This window comes from Octopus bimaculoides, chromosome 10 (genome assembly GCF_046866305.1).
Source record: "Octopus bimaculoides isolate indiv1 chromosome 10, ASM4686630v1, whole genome shotgun sequence".
In the NCBI taxonomy this organism is placed as follows: domain Eukaryota; kingdom Metazoa; phylum Mollusca; class Cephalopoda; order Octopoda; family Octopodidae; genus Octopus; species Octopus bimaculoides.
In genome coordinates, this window is record NC_142937.1 from 56,346,504 (window position 1) to 56,366,241 (window position 19,738).

Genomic DNA, 19,738 nt, shown 5'->3' on the forward strand with positions numbered 1-19,738 from the left:
ATATATATATATGATGGACTTTTTTCAGTTTCTTTCTACCATATTTACTCACAAAGTTTTGGGAAGCTTAAGCTGTTAGAAGACATATGTCCAAGGTGCTGTGTAGCGGAACTGAACCTGAGACCACATGGTTAGGAAGCAAGCTTCTTAACCATACAGCCATGCCTGTACCTATTTATAGCAATTAAACTGTTGAAGAGGCACATGAAAGCCATATAACACACACACACATACATCATTATATTTGCTTACTTTTCTTGTCATAGGACTACATACAATAGTTACCTAACAAATATAACATTTGGTGTTCTTTAACATTTAGTATCATGGAGGGAGCTTTCCCTGGATGCTGTACCGCAGCAAATGGGTGTATAAACAAAACACAGATACTGTGTATGTACGACTGATAATGTTTACATTACTAGAGCTGCTTTTAATTCATAATTTAATTTTCTTTCACATGTGCTATGCTCCAGCACATCATAAAATAGACTTCACTTTATTTTAACCTTAACTCTATTTTGCATATAAGTCTCAGGCCAGTGATTCACTTTGTTTCAAAATGATCCGAGTACATGGTATTGATAATAAGGCATAATAATAGTAACATATTGATATCTACCATTCTCAGTGATTCCAAGGCAAGTTTTCTTGCCTGGTCTGTGACATTGTGTTCTTTACTAGAACTGCTTTTAATTCATAATTTAGCAACTCTGAAAATGATTTATTTTTGTTAGTCTTTTTTTTTAATATAATTTGTATGACTTAGTCAGAACAGGAAAGACAGCATCCATAGCCTTTTCTAGAGCTTCTGTGATGGATGGGAGGAAAAGGAAAAAAAATTGTCAGACCAGAGACCTGGCTCAAATGTTTGCCACAGAGTAAACTATCAATAGCATTGGAAAGCCAGTTGGCAGAGTTAAACTGAGTAGTAGATTAAATCTATCATTTAAGAACATGAACTGTTCCCTCCCAAGCTTCAACAAATTTCGCTCATATTTGACTATTTAATTCAGAGCATGGGTTTTAAAAGCCCTCACCCACCCCATCCGTACCCTGGCATCTGGTAAAGCATAATGTGGATAAAGAATTGTCATCATCATTTAACATCCACTTTCCATGCTGGCATGGGTTAGACAGTTTAACATGAAGCTGGCTAGCAGGCAGCTGTCCAGACTCCAACTGTCTATTGAGGTAAAGTTTTTACAATTGGATGCCCTTCCTAATGCCAACTACTTAACAGAATGTGCTGGGTGCCTTTTATGTGCCACCAGCATAGGTGCATTTATGTAGCACCAGCATGGGTGCTTTTTAAATGGCACTGGCACCTGAAAGGACAAATATGTGTGGAAGACAGCGATTGTACTTAGCTTGTACTTTATCTGTTTGCCTTTAATACTTAAAAAGGCTGAAGGGAAAAGTTGGCCTCAGCTGGGTTTGAACTAAGAATACAAACAACCAGAAATCCCACAAATCATTTTAACTAACACTCTAATGACTCTACTAATTCACTTTCTATGACTGAGGGAAAGTGCCCCAGTGGGGTACATTTGTGCACTAAATACACTTATTGTAGGGTCTCATATATGGTAGTACAGCACTTGCTCAAGATGCCACATTGTGGAATGGAACCTGAAATGGTGCTGTCATAATGCAAACTTCTTAATTACACAGCTATATCTTATTTTTATTGTTCACTCCTACTTAATCTTTGTTTATCGATAATTTCCAGCTGCTTACATGGACGTTGAAATTACTTCACCTGAGAAATGTCACTCAAACCCATCTAAAAATATTGTCAGTGTATTTGAGTTCTTTTGCACCCATTTAGGATCTCAGGTTAGTCAAGAGTTTCACTTCTCTCTAATAAATATCATATGTGGTTTGAGGTAGAGTTGGCTGCTATTTCTAGCAGTTTGAATGATCATATTGTCTAGGCATGGGCAACCTTCTTTGGGAAGTGGATTACCTAAAACATAGCTTGTCAGCAGGCTGGCCACACTACTAAAAAGATTCAAGGTAATTTTTCGTTGGTGTACCAGTCCAAAAGACCAGTGGGCCACAGTTTCAAATTTTGGCTGAAGGCCAGATATTTGTGGGGCGGAGGTAATTGAATACATTGACCCCAGTGCTCAACTGGTATTTTTTTATCCCCCCCCCACCCCCACCAAAAAAAAAGATGAAATGCGAAGTAAACCTCAGCAGCAGTTGAGCTCAGAACATAAAGTTGGAAGAAATGCTGTTAAGCATTTCGTCTGGTGTACTAAAGATTCTGCCTGTTTGTCACCTTAGTAGTAGTAGTAGTAATGATAATAATCCTTTCTACTAAAGACACAAGGCCTGAAATTTTGTGGGAGGAGGATAGTCAATTACATCAACCCCAGTATTCAATTGGTACTAACTTCATTGATTCCCAAAAGGATGAAAGGCAAAGTCAACCTTGGTGGCATTTGAACTCAGAACGTCAGGTCAGATGAAATGCTGCTAACCAGTTTGTCCAGTGTGCCAATCATTGTACTAGCTTACAATCTTTATAATAATAATAATAATAATAATAATAGCAGCAATAATGGTTTCAAATTTTGGAACAAGGCTAGTAATTTTAGAGGAAGCAATTAATTGAATACCTTGACCCCATTGCTCAATTGCTACTTATTTTCCCTTCCTTCCAAAGGATGAAAAATAGGGTCAACCTGGGCAGTGTTTGAGCTCAGCAATGTAAAGGTAGAAGAAACACTGCTAAACATTTTGTCTGGTGTAGGTGTACTAAAGGTACGAGGCCTGAAATTTTAGGGGAGAGGGCTAGTCAATTACATCAATTCCAGTATATAACTGGTACTTATTTCATCCAGATAAAGTCAACCTTAGCAGCATTTGGACTTGGACAGTCCAGTATGCTAACAATTCTACCAGCTCACTGCCTTAATAATAATAATAATAATAATAATAATAATAATAATAATAATAACAGTAGTGGTAGCAGTAGTAAAAATAATAAAAGGTTTCAAATTTTGGCATAGGGCCAGCAGTTTTTGAGGGTAAGAGGAATTTGGTGTTTTGTGTATAATTTGTTTTAAATTTTGTGTAACTTTTTTTTTACCTGTGTTTCATTTATTTTAATTTACAGGAGAATCCTACCTTTGTATATGAATCAAACGAATGTGTCTTTCTGTTTTATTGGCATTCCAGTATAGCCTGCTCTTATTACAATGTGTAAGTAGTGTCTCCAGCTATTGTTTCTATTTATAAATATATCAAACCGACCTGCCACTCTTCACACATACCTTATCTCCCTTAGATTCTGAATAGCTCACTCTTCATTTAAGGACTAGTGCCTAGCTCTAGCTTTATGGTGTTTAATAGAGGGAAGATATTAACTTTTAATTCTCTATACACACATACATATACTCAGATAGGGATCTATGAGAGAACCCCTACATGACTTTTTGAGTTGTTACAAATCCCAGCAAAATCTCTTTTAATTAACATTTTCTACCCCTATCTCTAACCATCTGCCACTCTCCCCTCACACTTATAATTCTCACTTCACTCCTGGTCTGTTGCTCATATCATCTCTTGCTTCTTCAAGGTTTTACTTTCGCACTTCATCACTACCTTTTTCCCAGATATTTCCACCTATTCATATAAATGCAAGAGTTGCCATGTATCTTCTTTATAGCAAGACACCTCTGCTTGTCCCTGGCATAAAAATCATGTCTCCATCCTTTGAGATACCACCACCAACACATAGTTGAAAGAGCAATTACCTTCCCCCCACATTTATTTTGTCCTTTTCTGTCTTGCAAGTTATTTGGCAACCCCACTAGAAAGCACCCAGTACACTTCGTTAGATGCTTGGCATTAGAAAAGACATCCAGCTCTAGAAACCACGCCAAAGCTGACATGGAGCACAATGATGCCTTGTAGCTCACGAGATGCTGTCAACCTTCCAGCTTATGCCAGCATGGAAAACATGTGTTGAATGATGACCATTCTGCTATTCTCTAAAAAAAGGGAATACACTAAATAACCCCAGATAACTCTAAAAAGACAATTTGGTTTACAGTAGAAATGCTTTTGATCATAAGTCTTTTTGATCAAGATTCACCTAATCTGAACTACCTGTGTGATAGATGTAGTCTTTTGTCCACCTCATAGCCCTTTGGTGCCTTAGTGGAAATCCACTCTCTGACAAGCATTCAGGCTAGGTCTCCATTTTGAGGATAACACTTTCTCTCCTCCACTTGTCCTAAGAGAACTTTAAAAAGGGTTATTTAAATAGGTGCCATTTTCACCACTGGAAAAACACATACAGATATATAGGAAAGTGGGTTATACATCTTTAGATTGTATACCTGACTTTCCTACTATAAAATTAAAGAATACAACGGGAGGCTGAACTGCAGACTATCAACTTAAACAACATTTATTCAGGTGGTAAATATATACATCTTTAGTTCTTGTTGTTACAGCTTCTGTTGTTGGGACGTTGTTATGTAGGTGTGAGCGAGCTGTCGAGCGTAAGTCCGAAAGATGTAGAGAGACAGCTTAACACGTCCAATGCTCATGGTCGGCCGACCGCAAAAGAGAAAGATTAAAGCGGGAAAGTTTGGTTGTTTAATTCTATGCATGCGTAAGACTACGCATGCGTAAGACTACGCATGCATAAGACTACGCATGCGCACGGCGTTACTGCAGATATATATTCAGACATATTTTCATTTATATAGACAAAATGGGTATAACTAAATGTCTACCAAGGAGGTTCTCAGTTATTAAGAGATCCACCATTAGTTGCTTAATTTGTAAAAATCATAAAATTAAAATCAATGTGAGATAATAATTGTAGTTGTATAATCATCATCATCATTTATCATCCGTTTTCCATGGGGTGTGGGGAGATGAGATGAGCTGGAAGGAAAGGACTGTGACATCAATGGTCGAGGGGCCTGACTGGAACAGGAAAGACAAGAGAAAGTAAGGGAAGGAAGACCAGAGGCATTCGCCGCAAACAAATGTGTAGAGCAAGCTAGTAGGATTGATAGTAGCAGCTGCTTACATTAGGTGCAATGGGCAGGGCGCAAGTTTTAGACTTAGTAGAGCTGGACAACCAACAACGAGAAGGTAGATAAACCATTTCTTATTTCCCCACATTACAGTTCCCTCGTACAACTGCAGGAGTTGAATTCAAAACTTAAAGGGATGTAACTAACTACCACAAGTCACTTTATCCATAGCTCTCTTGTAAATTGCCTTTAGGTTGAATATAAAATTAGAAAATGATTTGGTCAGAGACTTTTGTAAAAAGTCTAAGAGAAATAATTCTATACTATGAATTGAGAGAAATATTCTCAGAAATGTTATTATCTGAGTCTCTGTTTTGTTTTAGGTTAAATTTTCTAGAATCCATAATTCCTCTACATTTGTGTGTGTGCGTGCGTGTACGTGCGCATGCATAGATATATATGTAAAATCATTGGGGTTTCTTCTTGTGTGTGTGTAGGTGGGGTGGGGGTGGGGGTAACTTTTCCATGCTAACATGCACACAGACATAAATGTGTTCAGACATATATTATAACAACTTTTCTTTTACATTTCAGTTCTGACCCTTCACAAAACAAGGAAGTTTCTGTGGCATCAAGCAATTATCATATAATAGTTATTGCTGTCAGTGTTACCTTTAGTATCATTGTTATTGCTGTCTTACTGAAAATACTTATGAAACCAGAACAAAAGTAAGCTCTCATTTCATTTCTTTCATGTTTATTTCCTTTTTTTTAAAACTCATTTCTGTTGTAAAAAGTTATTGTTGTTACTGTTATTCATCATCATCATCATCATCGTTTAACGTCCGCTTTCCATGCTAGCATGGGTTGGACGATTTGACTGAGGACTGGTGAAACCGGATGGCAACACCAGGCTCCAGTCTGATTTGGCAGAGTTTCTACAGCTGGATGCCCTTCCTAACGCCAACCACTCAGAGAGTGTAGTGGGTGCTTTTACGTGTCACCCGCACGAAAACGGCCACGCTCGAAATGGTGTCTTTTATGTGCCACCCGCACAAGCCAGTCCAGGGGCACTGGCAACGATCTCGCTCGAAAATCCTACAGGAGCCAGTCAGGCGGTACTGGCAACGGCCACGCTCAAAATGGTGCATCTCATGTGCCACCCGCACAAGAACCAGTCCAGGGGCACTGGCAACGATCTTACTTGGCTTGCCGGGTCTTCTCACGCACAGCCCATTTCCAAAGGTCTCGGTCAGTAGTCATCGCCTCGGTGAGGCCCAATGTACGAAGGTCTTGCCTCACCACCTCAGCCCAGGTCTTCCTGGGCCTACCTCTTCCACGGGTTCCCTCAACTGTTAGGGTGTGGCACTTTTTCACGCAGCTATCCTCCTCCATTCTCACCACATGTCCATACCAGCGCAATCGTCTCTCTTGCACGCCACAACTGATGCTTCTAATGTTCAGCTTTTCTCTCAAGATACTTACACTCTGACGGGTATTCACATTGACATTACACATCCAACGGAGCATACTGGCTTCATTCCTTGCGAGCTTACGTATGTCCTCAGCAGTTACAGCCCATGTTTCACTGCCATGTAGCATGGTTGTTCGTACGCATGCGTCATACACCCATTTTCCAATCGTTGAAATGCATGTGATTTTTCTCTTTTCTTTTGGCCAAATTCAAACATGTACTCATTTCTATGATAATCCTTGACTGCTGAACTCTTCATATCGAAAGTGGAGTGACAACTAAGAAAAATTAGTGGAGTGGAAAGATTCATCATTTAGCATCCATTTTCCATGATAACTTGGATAAGACAGTTTAACTGGAGTTGGTAAGCCAGAGTGTTGCACCAAGCTCCAGTCAGTTTTGGCTTGTTTTCTATGGCTGGATGTCCTTCCTAATGCCAACCACTCCAGAATGCACTGGATGTCTTTTGTGTCACTGGTGCCTTTTCATATGTCAACAGCTATCATATAGCGTATATTTCAGTGTGTTTTTTTTTTTTTAGCAGGGTTTATTTTTGCCAATACATTGAAGTGATTGCTATGAACTTGTGAGGAAGCCTGCTACATATTTTATTTTTTAGTAACTATGTCACTGAATCCATGCCATGTTGTCTCAGTCTCTTATGTCTTGTGAATCCTTCCAGTTAGTTAACAGGAAACTACACTGTAGATGGATGTATCATCACTACTTAATGTTTGTTTTCCATGCTGGCATGGATTGGATAATTTGACAGGAGCGGGCAAGCTGCACCAATTGTCTGTTTTGGCATGGTTTTTATGGCTGGATACCCTTCCTAACACCAACCTCTTTACAGAGTGTACCGAGTGCTTTTAACATGCTGCCAGCACAGGTGCCTTTTATGTGGCACCAGCACGAATGATTTATATGTGGCACATGCACAGGTGATTTATACGTGTATGTATAATATGTATATTATAAATGTAATTTTCTTAATGTCTGCTAAATTTCCTACATTTCTGATTTAATTCCATAACTTTGATTTTTTTTTTTTTTTTTTTTTTTTATATAATCAGGCAAATTATGAAGGAAAATATAAAAAATATCTTCACCAGAAATCGAACAGTTAAAGCACGATACATTAATGTAAGTATTATTTATTATAATTACACAGGTAAAAGGTTTTATTTTATATTGCAATGGGGGAATAATTGCATCATTGGCTACAGGTTTCTTCCAACCATCCATTCATATTTCTGACTGAGAGTGAGAAGCTATTGACTGTCCCACTCTTGCAGAACATCACAGGCACTAGCTTATCAGTTGTTGATGTTTACATCCTTTGCCAATATACATCACTAAAAAAATATACTCATACATATATATATATATTATCAAACTAATGGCACTCGTTCCTAATACTTTGAATTTTTATTCTAATCGACTAAGCCATGTTCTTCTGAATTGGTAATTTGTGTGTGCGTGTATATATATATATCATCATCATCATCATCGTTTAACGTCTGCTTTCCATGCTAGCATGGGTTGGACGATTTGACTGAGGACTGGTGCAACCGGATGGCTACACCAGGCTCCAATCTAATTTGGCAGAGTTTCTACAGCTGGATGCCCTTCCTAACGCCAACCACTCAATTTAAATAAGAGCTAAAAGACGATCCATTGTAAAAACTTTATTATGACCTATGACCATTTCGATGCAATATCCAGCTCTTATTTAAATTGATATGCACACAAAATTGTACGATTAACAAACAACCTTACATGTGAGAATTTTGCTACGCTGATAACAGATACAATATTTTTACCAAATTTTGGTATAGATCTATAAATACATACATACATATATATATATATATATATATATATATATATATATATATATGCATACATACATACACTCACATATATTCTTGGAATGGGATGGGCTCCACCAAGCTGACTTTTCCTTGTACGTTCCTAAAGTAAATGTCCAGTGGTCCATCAGTTGCTCTGAAACTTTCCCTCTAAGTCCAAGCAAACATTTAAAAACAAGATAGAGACAAAAAACAGCATCATCAGGAATAACTTCAAGAGCCTCAATGTAGTTGCTTAAACCTATTAGAAATGGTTGCCAAATCTCTCTCCACTCATACTATCTACATTTGCTTGGTTATAGTTGACTTGGAAATACACTACAACAAAAGACACCTTAGTGTAGTCCGAGATGTATTGTCTGGAAGAATGATTGGTTGGTCACTGTTTGTATGTCTTCAGTCATATTTTGGCTTAATAGGGCTAACCTTGAGCTAAGCAATAAGATCAGTTACAAGCATAAAGGAATAGATATCAGATAGCAGAAGAATGTACTGGTGTTCACCCTCTCTCTCTCTTTCTCTCTCTCTCTCTCTCTCTTTCTCTCTCTCTCTCTCTCTTTCTCTCTCTCTCTCTCTTTCTCTCTCTCTCTCTCTCTCTCTCTCTCTCTCTCTCTCTCTCTCTCTCTCTCTCTCTCTGATAGAAGTCAGCAGTGTTTAGACCTGGAGATGATGTGTGTGTGTGGATGGGGTTTAGACATTGTGTATCTAGGATTATATCCATTATACTGCACCTTAGTAGCTTTTGTTTAGGATAAGAAGGTACGTTTAAGGGAAGTTTTGCTGCTATTTCTAGAAAGTTGAGTGATTATGTAGATGTTTCTTCAGTTGCACATTTTGGTTGAATGTGTACGCATGTCTCCCTAAAGACAGAGGAGTCCCTGGTATGTTCTAATTTCATGGTACCAAGTAAATCAGGATATAAATTTCTCACTGGCATGTTGGTAGTTAATGACATAAGAGATAACATTACCCAGAAAATCCTACATCTATTCTGACGTCTTAATAAATGAGGAGGTAATGTGGAGCAAAGTCTCCTGCTTGAAAAACCTGGTAAACTGTTGGCAATTATTTTGGATTTTCACATTTGTCTATTAGTAGACCCTGTTATTTTTCAAATCAGTTCAAAATATACATTTGTGTGCATGACCTAATGGTTAGTGTGTTGCACTCATAATTGCAAGATCATGGATGTAATTCCCAGACTAGTAGTGCATTGTGTTCTTCAGTCCACTGAGCTGTAAATAGAATAACCTTGCAATGGACTTTAGTCCCATTCAGGCAGAATGTTGGCCTGCTTGCTTAACCAGCACGTTGGAATCATTTGAAAATTACAATATTAGAAAGCACTTTTTAGGGTTGTACTCTTTAGGAAAATACCTTGATCTGATAATTTGTACTTGCAGTTGATTCATTATCTTCATCATTTAATATCTGCTTTCCACGCAGGCATAGGTTGGACAGCTTACCAGGAACCGACAAGGCCAGGGGCCATACCAGGTTCCTTAGTCTGTTTTAGCTTGGTTTCTACAGCTTGGTGCCTATCCTAACACCAACCAATTTACAGTGTACTGGGTGCTTTTTATGTGGCACCAGCACTTTTTACGTGGCACAGTAATTTTAGGATATCAATTCTGTTGTGCTGGATGAGACTTCTTGAATACAGCAATGTGACATATCTCAGTCCTTTGTCAATGACTGGAGAAAAATGGAGATTGGCAGTTCTGTCTATTACATACTATAAAATGTGGAGGCGCAATGGCCCAGTAGTTAGGGCAGCGGACTCGCGGTCATATAATCGCGATTTCGATTCCCAGACCGGGCGTTGTGAGTGTTTATTGAGTGAAAACACCTAAAGCTCCATGAGGCTCCGGCAGGGGATGGTGGCGAACCCTGCTGTACTCTTTCACCACAACTTTCTCTCACTCTTTCTTCCTGTTTCTGTTGTGCCTGTAATTCAAAGGGTCAGCCTTGTCACACTGTGTCATGCTGAATATCCCCGAGAACTACGTTAAGGGCACACGTGTCTGTGGAGTGCTCAGCCACTTGCACGTTAATTTCACGAGCAGGCTGTTCCGTTGATCGGAACAACGGGAACCCTCGACGTCATAAGCGACGGAGTGCCAACAATACTATAAAATATCAGAATTGCTTTACATGTACCACCTGATTATTGTCCCATTTCCACAATTATTTATTAATTTATTTATTTTCCTGCAGGTGCCTCAAATAGATGATGGTGATGATGAAGGTCTGCTGGTCATGGAAGATGAACACAACATAACATATCATGACGACAGTGATGAGGATATGATATTGTGATGGAACCTTTTTTAACCACCTGTTTTGTTCCCCTACCCCATATTTTTTTTCAGTACACCACTCCCACTAAAAAAAAAAAAAAGGTCCATAAAAATATTTTTCCCTCTGTTAATCATCATCGTTATCATCATCACTAATATTATCATCATCACCAACATTATCATCATCATCATCATCATCGCCACCCTACTTATTTGCTATGCCAATGAGAGAGAAACAATTTTGTAAAAAGAAAAAAGACAAAAAAGTAAGAGAAACTCCCGCTCTCCCTACAAACAAATAACAAAAAAAGAAAATCCAATGTAAAAAAAAAAGAAAACAAATTCATCCAACTTTTTCTTTTTTCTAACTTTATTTTTGTTATAAATGTAACAATAAAAAAATATAGAGTTAAGAGGGTTTAGATGGTAAAATGTCAGGTAATCAGTTGTGTAGGATTAGCAGTTTATATTTTGCACACCAGCACTGCACTGTACCCACAGCCAAGACTTTAGGATCTTACTGGGTAGCTAGATACTGTGTTTACAACCTACAGAGAAGTGAATGGACTCATCCTGTCTAGATAAAGCATAGTTGCCACAATGTGGATGGGTAGGTCTATTGCTTTAAAAAGTAAAGAGCACTGCTTTAAAACTTGATTGCTTTACTGGGTTAATTTGCAGTACCAACCAACCTCCCTACCCTAACCTGTAGGTACAGTCAAAAAGAGATGGGTGAGTCCTGTGTTTTATATCGTGCGTGTGTATATATATATATATATATATATATATATGTAATAATATTAGGGATAAAATCCAAAATTACAGGTAAAAACTCAATATATATATATATATAAAATAAGTTACAGGATTCATTAGAATTTAGGTATATCAACAAGTAGGACACCAGGAATGACTGGGTATTTGGTATTGAGATCACAGTTGTCATTTATTGGTATTATTACCATATGTGTGAGTGTGTGCATGTATACACTCACATACACAAATATATACACATATGTACCAAATCCAATATAAACCATACATCCAACACAGGGTTGGTTCCAGGTGTGGCATGTGTATTTATATATATATATATATATATATATATATATATATACACACACATACCCACACACCTACGTATATTGCTATATATATTAGATTCTGTGACCCACCCACCCCATGGCTTGTGAAGGGAAGGTTTCAAGATTGCATTTTAGCATATCTCATTTATAATATAAATTTCAAAAGGTTGAATTGTGACAATTGTTACAGGGTATATATTTAGGCACACAGTACACAATCTCATAAGTCTGGGTGACCTTCATCATCGAAAGAATTGTTTGACTGAACTGTGAAGAGGTTTAACTTTTGAAACAAAAACTGATATGAATTTGACACAGAACTGCTTCATCACACTGTCATTTGTAAGATATCAGTAATAATATTATAACAGGTTGGTTGGTTGCAGAGTAGAGATGGATCGGTAGAATCAACAGAGCAACAAAATGTCCAAGGTTAATAATTGCATCCTTTTAGGTTCTGACTTTGAATCTTGTTGTAGTGGAACTTTGCCTTTCAACTTTCTGGTAGAAAGGGTAAATTAAACAAAGTACCATTTGACTACTAGAGATTGATTTAATTAACTATACCTTGTACACAAAATTTTAGACTTCAAAGATTATTATTATAGGTGTGGTGGAAAGTCAGTGAAGTGTGGCACAGACAACATTAATGTCCTTAAGGAATGCATGAAGGATGGTGTAGCTGTGTGGTAAGTAGCTTGCTTCCCAACCACATGGTTCTGGGTTCAGTACCACTACATGATATCTTGAGAAAGTGTCTTCTACTACAACCTCAGACCAACCAAAGCCTTTTGAATAGATTTGGTTGTTGGAAACTGAAAGAAGTTCATCATATATATATATATATATATATATATATAGTGTGTGTGTCTGTCTCTCTCACACCACCACTTGACAACTGGTGTTAGTGTATTTATGTCCCTGTAATTTAACAGTTTAACAAAAGGTACTGGCAGAATAACATACCAGGCTTAAAGAATAAATACTGGGGGCAATTTGTTTCATTAAAATTCTTCAAGATAGTGCCCCAACACATCCTCAGTCTAATGACTGAAACGAATATAAGAATAGCTTGCATTTCATTTCACTCCTCCCGTCCCTCCCACCAACTGATGTCTTGCAAGGCTGGCCTGGTGTCTGTGTAAGAATTCACTCCAAGTCATTTTGGTAATGCTAATAGTGTTGTCAGTTAGTTAGAAGTAAAGAGAACAATGAAGAAAGGATAAAACTTAGAAAAGAAAAAAAGCAGATAAGAATTCTGTGTTATCTGGTGTGTGTGTGTGTATGGGAGTGAGGAGTTTCCAGTTACTTAGAGTAATGTATAAAACATGAACCAGATTTGGTCGTCTTTGAATTTGGTTGCTGAAAATGATTAAGAACCTGAATCTCTAAGAAAGCTACGCATTCTTGTAAACTTAGTAGGTTGGTTTATCCTTCCTTCATCCATTGATCTCCTAATTTTACTTCCTACTTATGATGTATAATATCTGTTTACCACACCTCCTCCTTTGTCTTTCAAATGCACACACACGCACACACACAGATACATGCTTATGTATAGCACACACACAGATATATAATACACATGAATGTATGTACATACAAACACATGTATTCAATCGTGTGACTGGATCAAAGGAGAAGGCTTTGGAAAAATTGAGATTTCTGTGATTTTAAAAACGTTATTTAATATTTTTTTTTTATATATTCCTTACTCTCCAAGATTCATTCTTTGAGATTATTATTACCAGATTGGCAGAATTGTTAGAGCATAAAAAAAATACCTTGTGGTATTTGTTACCGCTCTTTACATTCTGAAATCAAATCTCTCTAAGGTCAACTTTGCCTTTCATCTTGTCATTGTCAATAAGTAAAGTAACCACTCAAGTTACCAGGGATCAATTTCTGGCCCTTATGTCTAAGGGAAAATGGTTTGGCTTCATCCTGAACCATTCAGTTTTTCTTTTTCTTTTTCTTTTTTTTTTTTTTTCTGAGATCATTCATATCCCACTGAGGTCAGCTTTAGCCTTTTATTCTTCTGGGGTCAGTGAAACACCTGTTAAATACCAGGATTGATATAATCAACTGTCCCTGCCCCCCCCCCCCCCCCCCAGTGAAATTTCTGGCTTCATTCCTGGCTTAGAAATCAAGGGATGTGGATTTGCAGTGTGTGTATGAGTTCAAATTCTGCTGTAGTCAACTATGCCTTTCATCTCAGGAATTGATCTAAAACAGTAATCATGTACTGAAGTCAATTTACTTAACTATTATTAAATAACCCATGTTTTGGGGAAAGGTTCAAATTTTATTTTTTTTAATATAACTAAACTAAATTAAGGGGAATTATACAGGGGTGTATTTACTGCTGTCTATAACAGATATTCCAGATAATTATGTAATATATGCTTTGCATTTGTAAATGATGTGTGTGTGTATGTGTCCATCCCAGAATGTGGTTATTTTAAGAAAAATGAAAAAAAATATCAAAGAATAGATGGTGTTGTTTATATTCCAAGATGTTAATATTTGATTTTAAATATTTAAAAGAGAAAATTAAAGAGATTTTAATTACTTTTTAACAGGTTTTTTTTTTAATCTTTTTTATGTTGTTTTGTTGTGTATTTTTTTGTTTTTGTTTTTTTTTAACTGTTTTTGTTACTTTCTTATTAAGATGAAAATTTAAAGCCTTGTTGTTCAGCCCTAAGTCTTGATTCAACAGATTTATGGTCAAAGGTGTTCCAACCCTAACCTTACTATCTGTTTTAATTTAACCATAGTCTGTCTAGGAATACATACATTTTTCTTTAAAAACAAAAAAGACAGTAGGGCTGGCTTTGAAGGAGATTTGGTTGTTATTTTAGCAGATCATGCAACCATACAGCTCACTTTTCACCATCCAAATTTAATTAACCCTTTAGCATTCAGATTACTCTGTCAAATGTAATGTTTATTTATTCACATTGTTTTGGAATTAATCATGCAGTATCTAGTAGCTTCAAGATTTTGATGATGTGATTGTTTATTTTTATAATGGCATTGTAGGATAAGTGTGAAAGGCTGTATATGACCAGTTTAAATGCAAAAAGTTTAAGGATGATTAAAAAACTTTACATTAGATGCTTTACAGTCCATATTAAGTTATACTACTACTACTACTACTACTACTACTACTACTACTACTACTATGTGGTACCTACTTAAAGCTCAGCAGACTGGGTTGCCCAAAAGTATCTATCTATTTCTATGAATTAAAGTGTTGTACCACTGAAGTTATGTATCAGCTGGTTGACTTCACCAGTTTCAAACTAATGAAGGCTCTCAGTGTTAGATGTGCTAGAAATAGGAACCCAATCTCCCTCTAATCACCACTCTACCATATTAAAAAGAAAACAGTAAAGCATATAAGATTGTGTCTTAGAGATACAAAAATATGGCATGTACATAGCTGGAATGTGTGTGATCATAGGCCTGCTTAATTAGGAATGGCCTGGAACTATACCGGCTAGAAATCACAGCCAAATTGATCTTTTTGTGAGAAAGAGTGAAAGAAAGGCAGGAGAGTCATGGATGAAATACTTTTGATCTTGCTGGATCAGAAATGACCTGGGGGTAAACAACTTGTTGGTCAATGACTCCTCTAAATTACAAACATTAGATATTTCCAGTGGTATTGATCCAAGGACCAAATGGATTACAGATCAGCTTAGGTACATTATTTAATAATATGTTCTTATATTGTTACAAAGAATTCCATAAATTTGTAAGCTTTGGCTACAACATTAATCTTAGGATGGAACAAAATGTGAGAAATGTATTTGTAATTCAACTTGATACAGACTAACTACAATAATACTATTCAGCAAAGTTAATGACTTACAGTACAATCAACTAATATAGTACTAATACATTGCCTTTCTGTTGTGGCTTTATACAATGCCAATATATGTGTGTATTTGTATATATAATTTGAAGCTGTACATTTACTATCTCTAATCTCAGTTTTTTTTTTCTTTTGTTTTTGTACATTCATTCAGATGACAATTGAATGTTTGCAAGCAAGAAACTCAGAGTAGCAACAATGTAACTTTATCAGTGTTTGAATGAAAGATTGAATACACTAAAAACATAACTCTACTATTGATTAATTTTTACTGACATAAACCACCATAGTCTTAGAATGTTTTATTTGTACTGTTCATTTTTACTTGTTTTATATACATATTAAGTTCCACTGTGATAAGTACTGGCTTGTACTTAATGGGCAAACAATTTTTGTATGCTTTAGACAGGTTGTACTGAACATGTGCGTTTGTGTATTTTCTCCATGAACCACTACAGGGAGATATATTAAGCATTTAATTCCTATTCAGTCATTAGTATTATGACAGTGTCTGTCATCACTGATCTACATACTTAACTCACAACTACCCTGACCTCCTAACTAGTAGTAACTTTTTTTGTATTTTATTACTTGCTGGGTCTGGTGGGGTAAAATATAATATAGACTATAGCCTTTTACAAGTCCTCTGAGACCGGTGAGATTGATGCTGTTGTTAATGTTCTGCTGAAACTGTTACAGGTCAATATCTGCAGAGATGGAGTTCTGGGGTGGAAGGACTGTATTGTAGAGGTTAATGCAAAAGGAGAGATAAGACCAACAAACTCCAGAAAGCAGACCACCATAGAAGTAGTAATTGTAGAAAAGGCAGAGACAGGAGACAGCACATTTGTAAACCAGAGGCTGGAAATGGTCTGTGAGTATTTATGCTAATCAGTTGAGATATCATTGCACCTAAAGAAGCTAGTGGTGGCCTGCTTCAGTAATTAGCATGTATAAACAGTTCTAAAATGGGATTACATTAGTTTGCAATGAGGAAGCAAGAAAGTCTTACATTTCATGCTGTACTCTTTGTCAGAGAATGAAATTCTCCAACAATAAATACATTTTTTTTCCTTCCTCATTCCTTATTTATTCTGTACCATCATAAAACACTGCCCCAAAAATTAGATTTTCCCTACCTTCTTTTAAATTTTTTTTTTATGGCAGACCAGATTCTTCCACTTCTGAATGGTTTACCTCTCAATAGTTCAGTCAGTGTTTTTTTTAAGTACTGACAACAGCCCTGTAAACTTGATGGATATGTTGTTAGCTTAACAGTGTTGAGTTCAACTTTTTGTAGGTATACATCTCCATTGATGATGCAAATAGTATGTTTATCTATCTCTTCTGACTGCTGTTATTTTTCTCAGAATACAGATTACTTCTCTTCTAACTTCCTGTTTTGCTCCCTTTTTCTGTTGCACTGTTGAGTTAAAATCTTTACATTCTGCTGATCAAAAGGCCCAACTCATTACCAAATGGTAACATGTGCATTCAGTAGCTCTATTCTACACTCAACTTCTATGCCCAGTGTGGTTAGACCATTTAACTCCAGATTAGGCTAGAATGCAATCTGCTCATCACATATAGAAAAGGAACACAGTAAACATAGTAAGTATTAATGCTTTATATAATGTACACATGTTTTGCGAGATTGGCAGACCTCAGTTACATGGGCATAAGACCTAGTTACATGAAAATGCTGCTAGTCTTATTCATTGGCATTAATTGGCAGAATTAGCGCTCCTTACACAAACTTCCTGCACATTTCATGTCCTATCTGAGTCGTTAGACTATTTACATTTCTGTCCAATTTGTAATCCAAAAGATTGCTACATCTTGTTTTTATGTTCTGTCCCTGTTCTTATTTTTAATCATCCTATTCTACCTCTACTTCTAGCTATCAAACACTACTCAATATATTATCCCTCAAGTATTCAAAACCATGTTGTGATTTGTTGAGAGATGAATTATTTTATTGTCCTGTTTTTTTCATAAATGGTGGTCTTAAAACATTCCATTTCCCCTTTCTCTCTTCATTCTTAAATCTTTTTTTATTGCTGTGTTCAGTTTAGTTTCCTGATTTTGTCTTTGTCCTATCATACTGCACACTGTACACCTTTGCATATGTATGTGTATGCATGCATGTGTGTATATATATATGTGTGTGTGTGTGTGTGTAAAGGTACATGGCCTAGTGGTTAGAGTGCTAGAATTACAAGACCATGGTTTCAATTCCCAAACCAGAAGTGCACTGTGTTCTTGAACAAAACAATTTCACATTGCTCCAACCCACTCAACAGTAAATATTAACATTTAATTTCAGTATCTTAGTACTTTCAATATCAGCACCCTTGTCATATGATTACATCCTACAATCACTCAGAGCTATGATGTAGTCTTCCAAAGTGTCTACAATTAACTGAGCAATACCTTCTCCATGTTTATTGCTGTATTTCTGTTGGCGGATATAAATTTAAAGAAACCCTGCAATGGATATGTTGTTAACTTAACAGTGTTGATGGATATGTTGTTAGCTTAACAATGTTGAGTTCAACTCTTTGTAGGTATACATCTCCCCATTGATGATGCAAACAGTATGTTTATCTATCTCTGCTGACTGCTGTTGTTTTTTCATTCAAGAGTAATGTTGACTTGCCTATCCAGCAGGTTGGCATCATTCAAAAGGTATAATAATGAGAAGAGCATTGTGACCAGCAGTGTACAGAAACATCCAACAGTCTGGTCAAAACAGTTACATATATATATATATATATATATATATATATATATATATATATATATATATATATATGAATGAATAAATGGATAGATAGCTGGCTTAGGGACTGTTATTTGCTCTGCAAAATATTAACTGCAGATATTGCTGCAAGAAATATATCCTCATAAATGCTTTTCTGTCTCCTATCTTAGAATTTACCAACATGTTTTTTTGCACCCTTTTACATTGTGGAAACATTCTGTACAATTTTCTTTTTTTTTTAGACTTAGACAATAATGCATATTAGTATATTTTCTCAGAGTAATCCAAGCAAACTTCTCTCTTTCACTCACACACTTCACTTGATGCTGAAAGTTCACTCTCTTGCTACTCCAAGTTTTTCATTTATATATAATGCATAAAGTTGAATAACCTGAATGCGTAGTAAAGTGAATCATTTTTGCTTTAAACAAATAAACTCTATTTCTTGTACTGAGTACTTTTACTCCTATCTGCACTCTCAAGTACATACACACATAAGAAGTTAATCACTCACTCATTACTACCTATTTTCTCAATATAAATGAATTATATATCACATTTTTACTTCCAAATGTGAGTATTATATATATGTGTGTGCATGTGTGTATACATGAATAACTAAATATTTCTTCTGTATCTATATACATTCCAAACAGACTGTACAGTATATATACAACAGTACAATTCTAATATGCAGTCGTACTGTCATCATCATTATCATCCTCATCATAATTTTCATCTTTAATCTTCAGTCTGTTCTTTTTATACCTCCTTAGACTAAATAGTCTACAAAAGAAAAGCCAGTTATGTCTGTTTTATTTCTATCTTGAATGTTGAAACAACAAGAACAGGCAAGCAAATATTGCTATAGACTGATATGTGATAAATTATACTGTTAATATGTAATGTGTTTTGAGATGATTATCCACAACACCACCACCACATTGATGCTCTCACTTTAACAGAGGTAGAGGGAGCTTCGATGTGGTCACTTGACTTGTCCTTAAAATACAAGCCAAATCTCCCCTGCATCACACCCTGCCATAATATGATAAAAAAAAAGCAACACATTGGATGTAAATGTTGTCCAATATACACTATGCCAAAATAAAAGACAGGAAGATCACAGCTGAAATGCCTTTCTTTGATCACTGGTCTGATACTAATCTCTTTTTCTCTCTCTGTCTCTCTCTCTCTTTCTCTCTCTCTGTCTCTCTCTCTCTCTCTCTCTCACACACACACTTTTAATCTTTCTCCAGTTACTTCACAAAATTCTATCCACAGATATTTACACACCTCTACCACAAGACTGTTGAGCATTCTTGTGTTTTTGTACAAATATGTAAAGGGACATGCTG

The 19,738-nt window shown here is 36.3% G+C and overlaps 1 protein-coding gene across 1 annotated transcript in view; it reads left to right on the top strand.

Moving 5' to 3' along the window:
- LOC106881233 (cation-independent mannose-6-phosphate receptor) overlaps positions 1 to 10,993 on the top strand; it is a 164,924-nt gene extending 153,931 nt beyond the window's left edge. Inside the window, exons 39-43 of the mRNA XM_089358692.1 lie at positions 1,733 to 1,839; positions 3,128 to 3,213; positions 5,601 to 5,735; positions 7,554 to 7,623; positions 10,569 to 10,993. Of these exons, the coding sequence (XP_089214818.1) occupies positions 1,733 to 1,839; positions 3,128 to 3,213; positions 5,601 to 5,735; positions 7,554 to 7,623; positions 10,569 to 10,670 (500 nt within the window). The 3' untranslated portion in view covers positions 10,671 to 10,993. The remainder of the gene's footprint in view (positions 1 to 1,732; positions 1,840 to 3,127; positions 3,214 to 5,600; positions 5,736 to 7,553; positions 7,624 to 10,568) is intronic.
- The last annotated feature ends 8,745 nt before the right edge of the window (positions 10,994 to 19,738 follow it).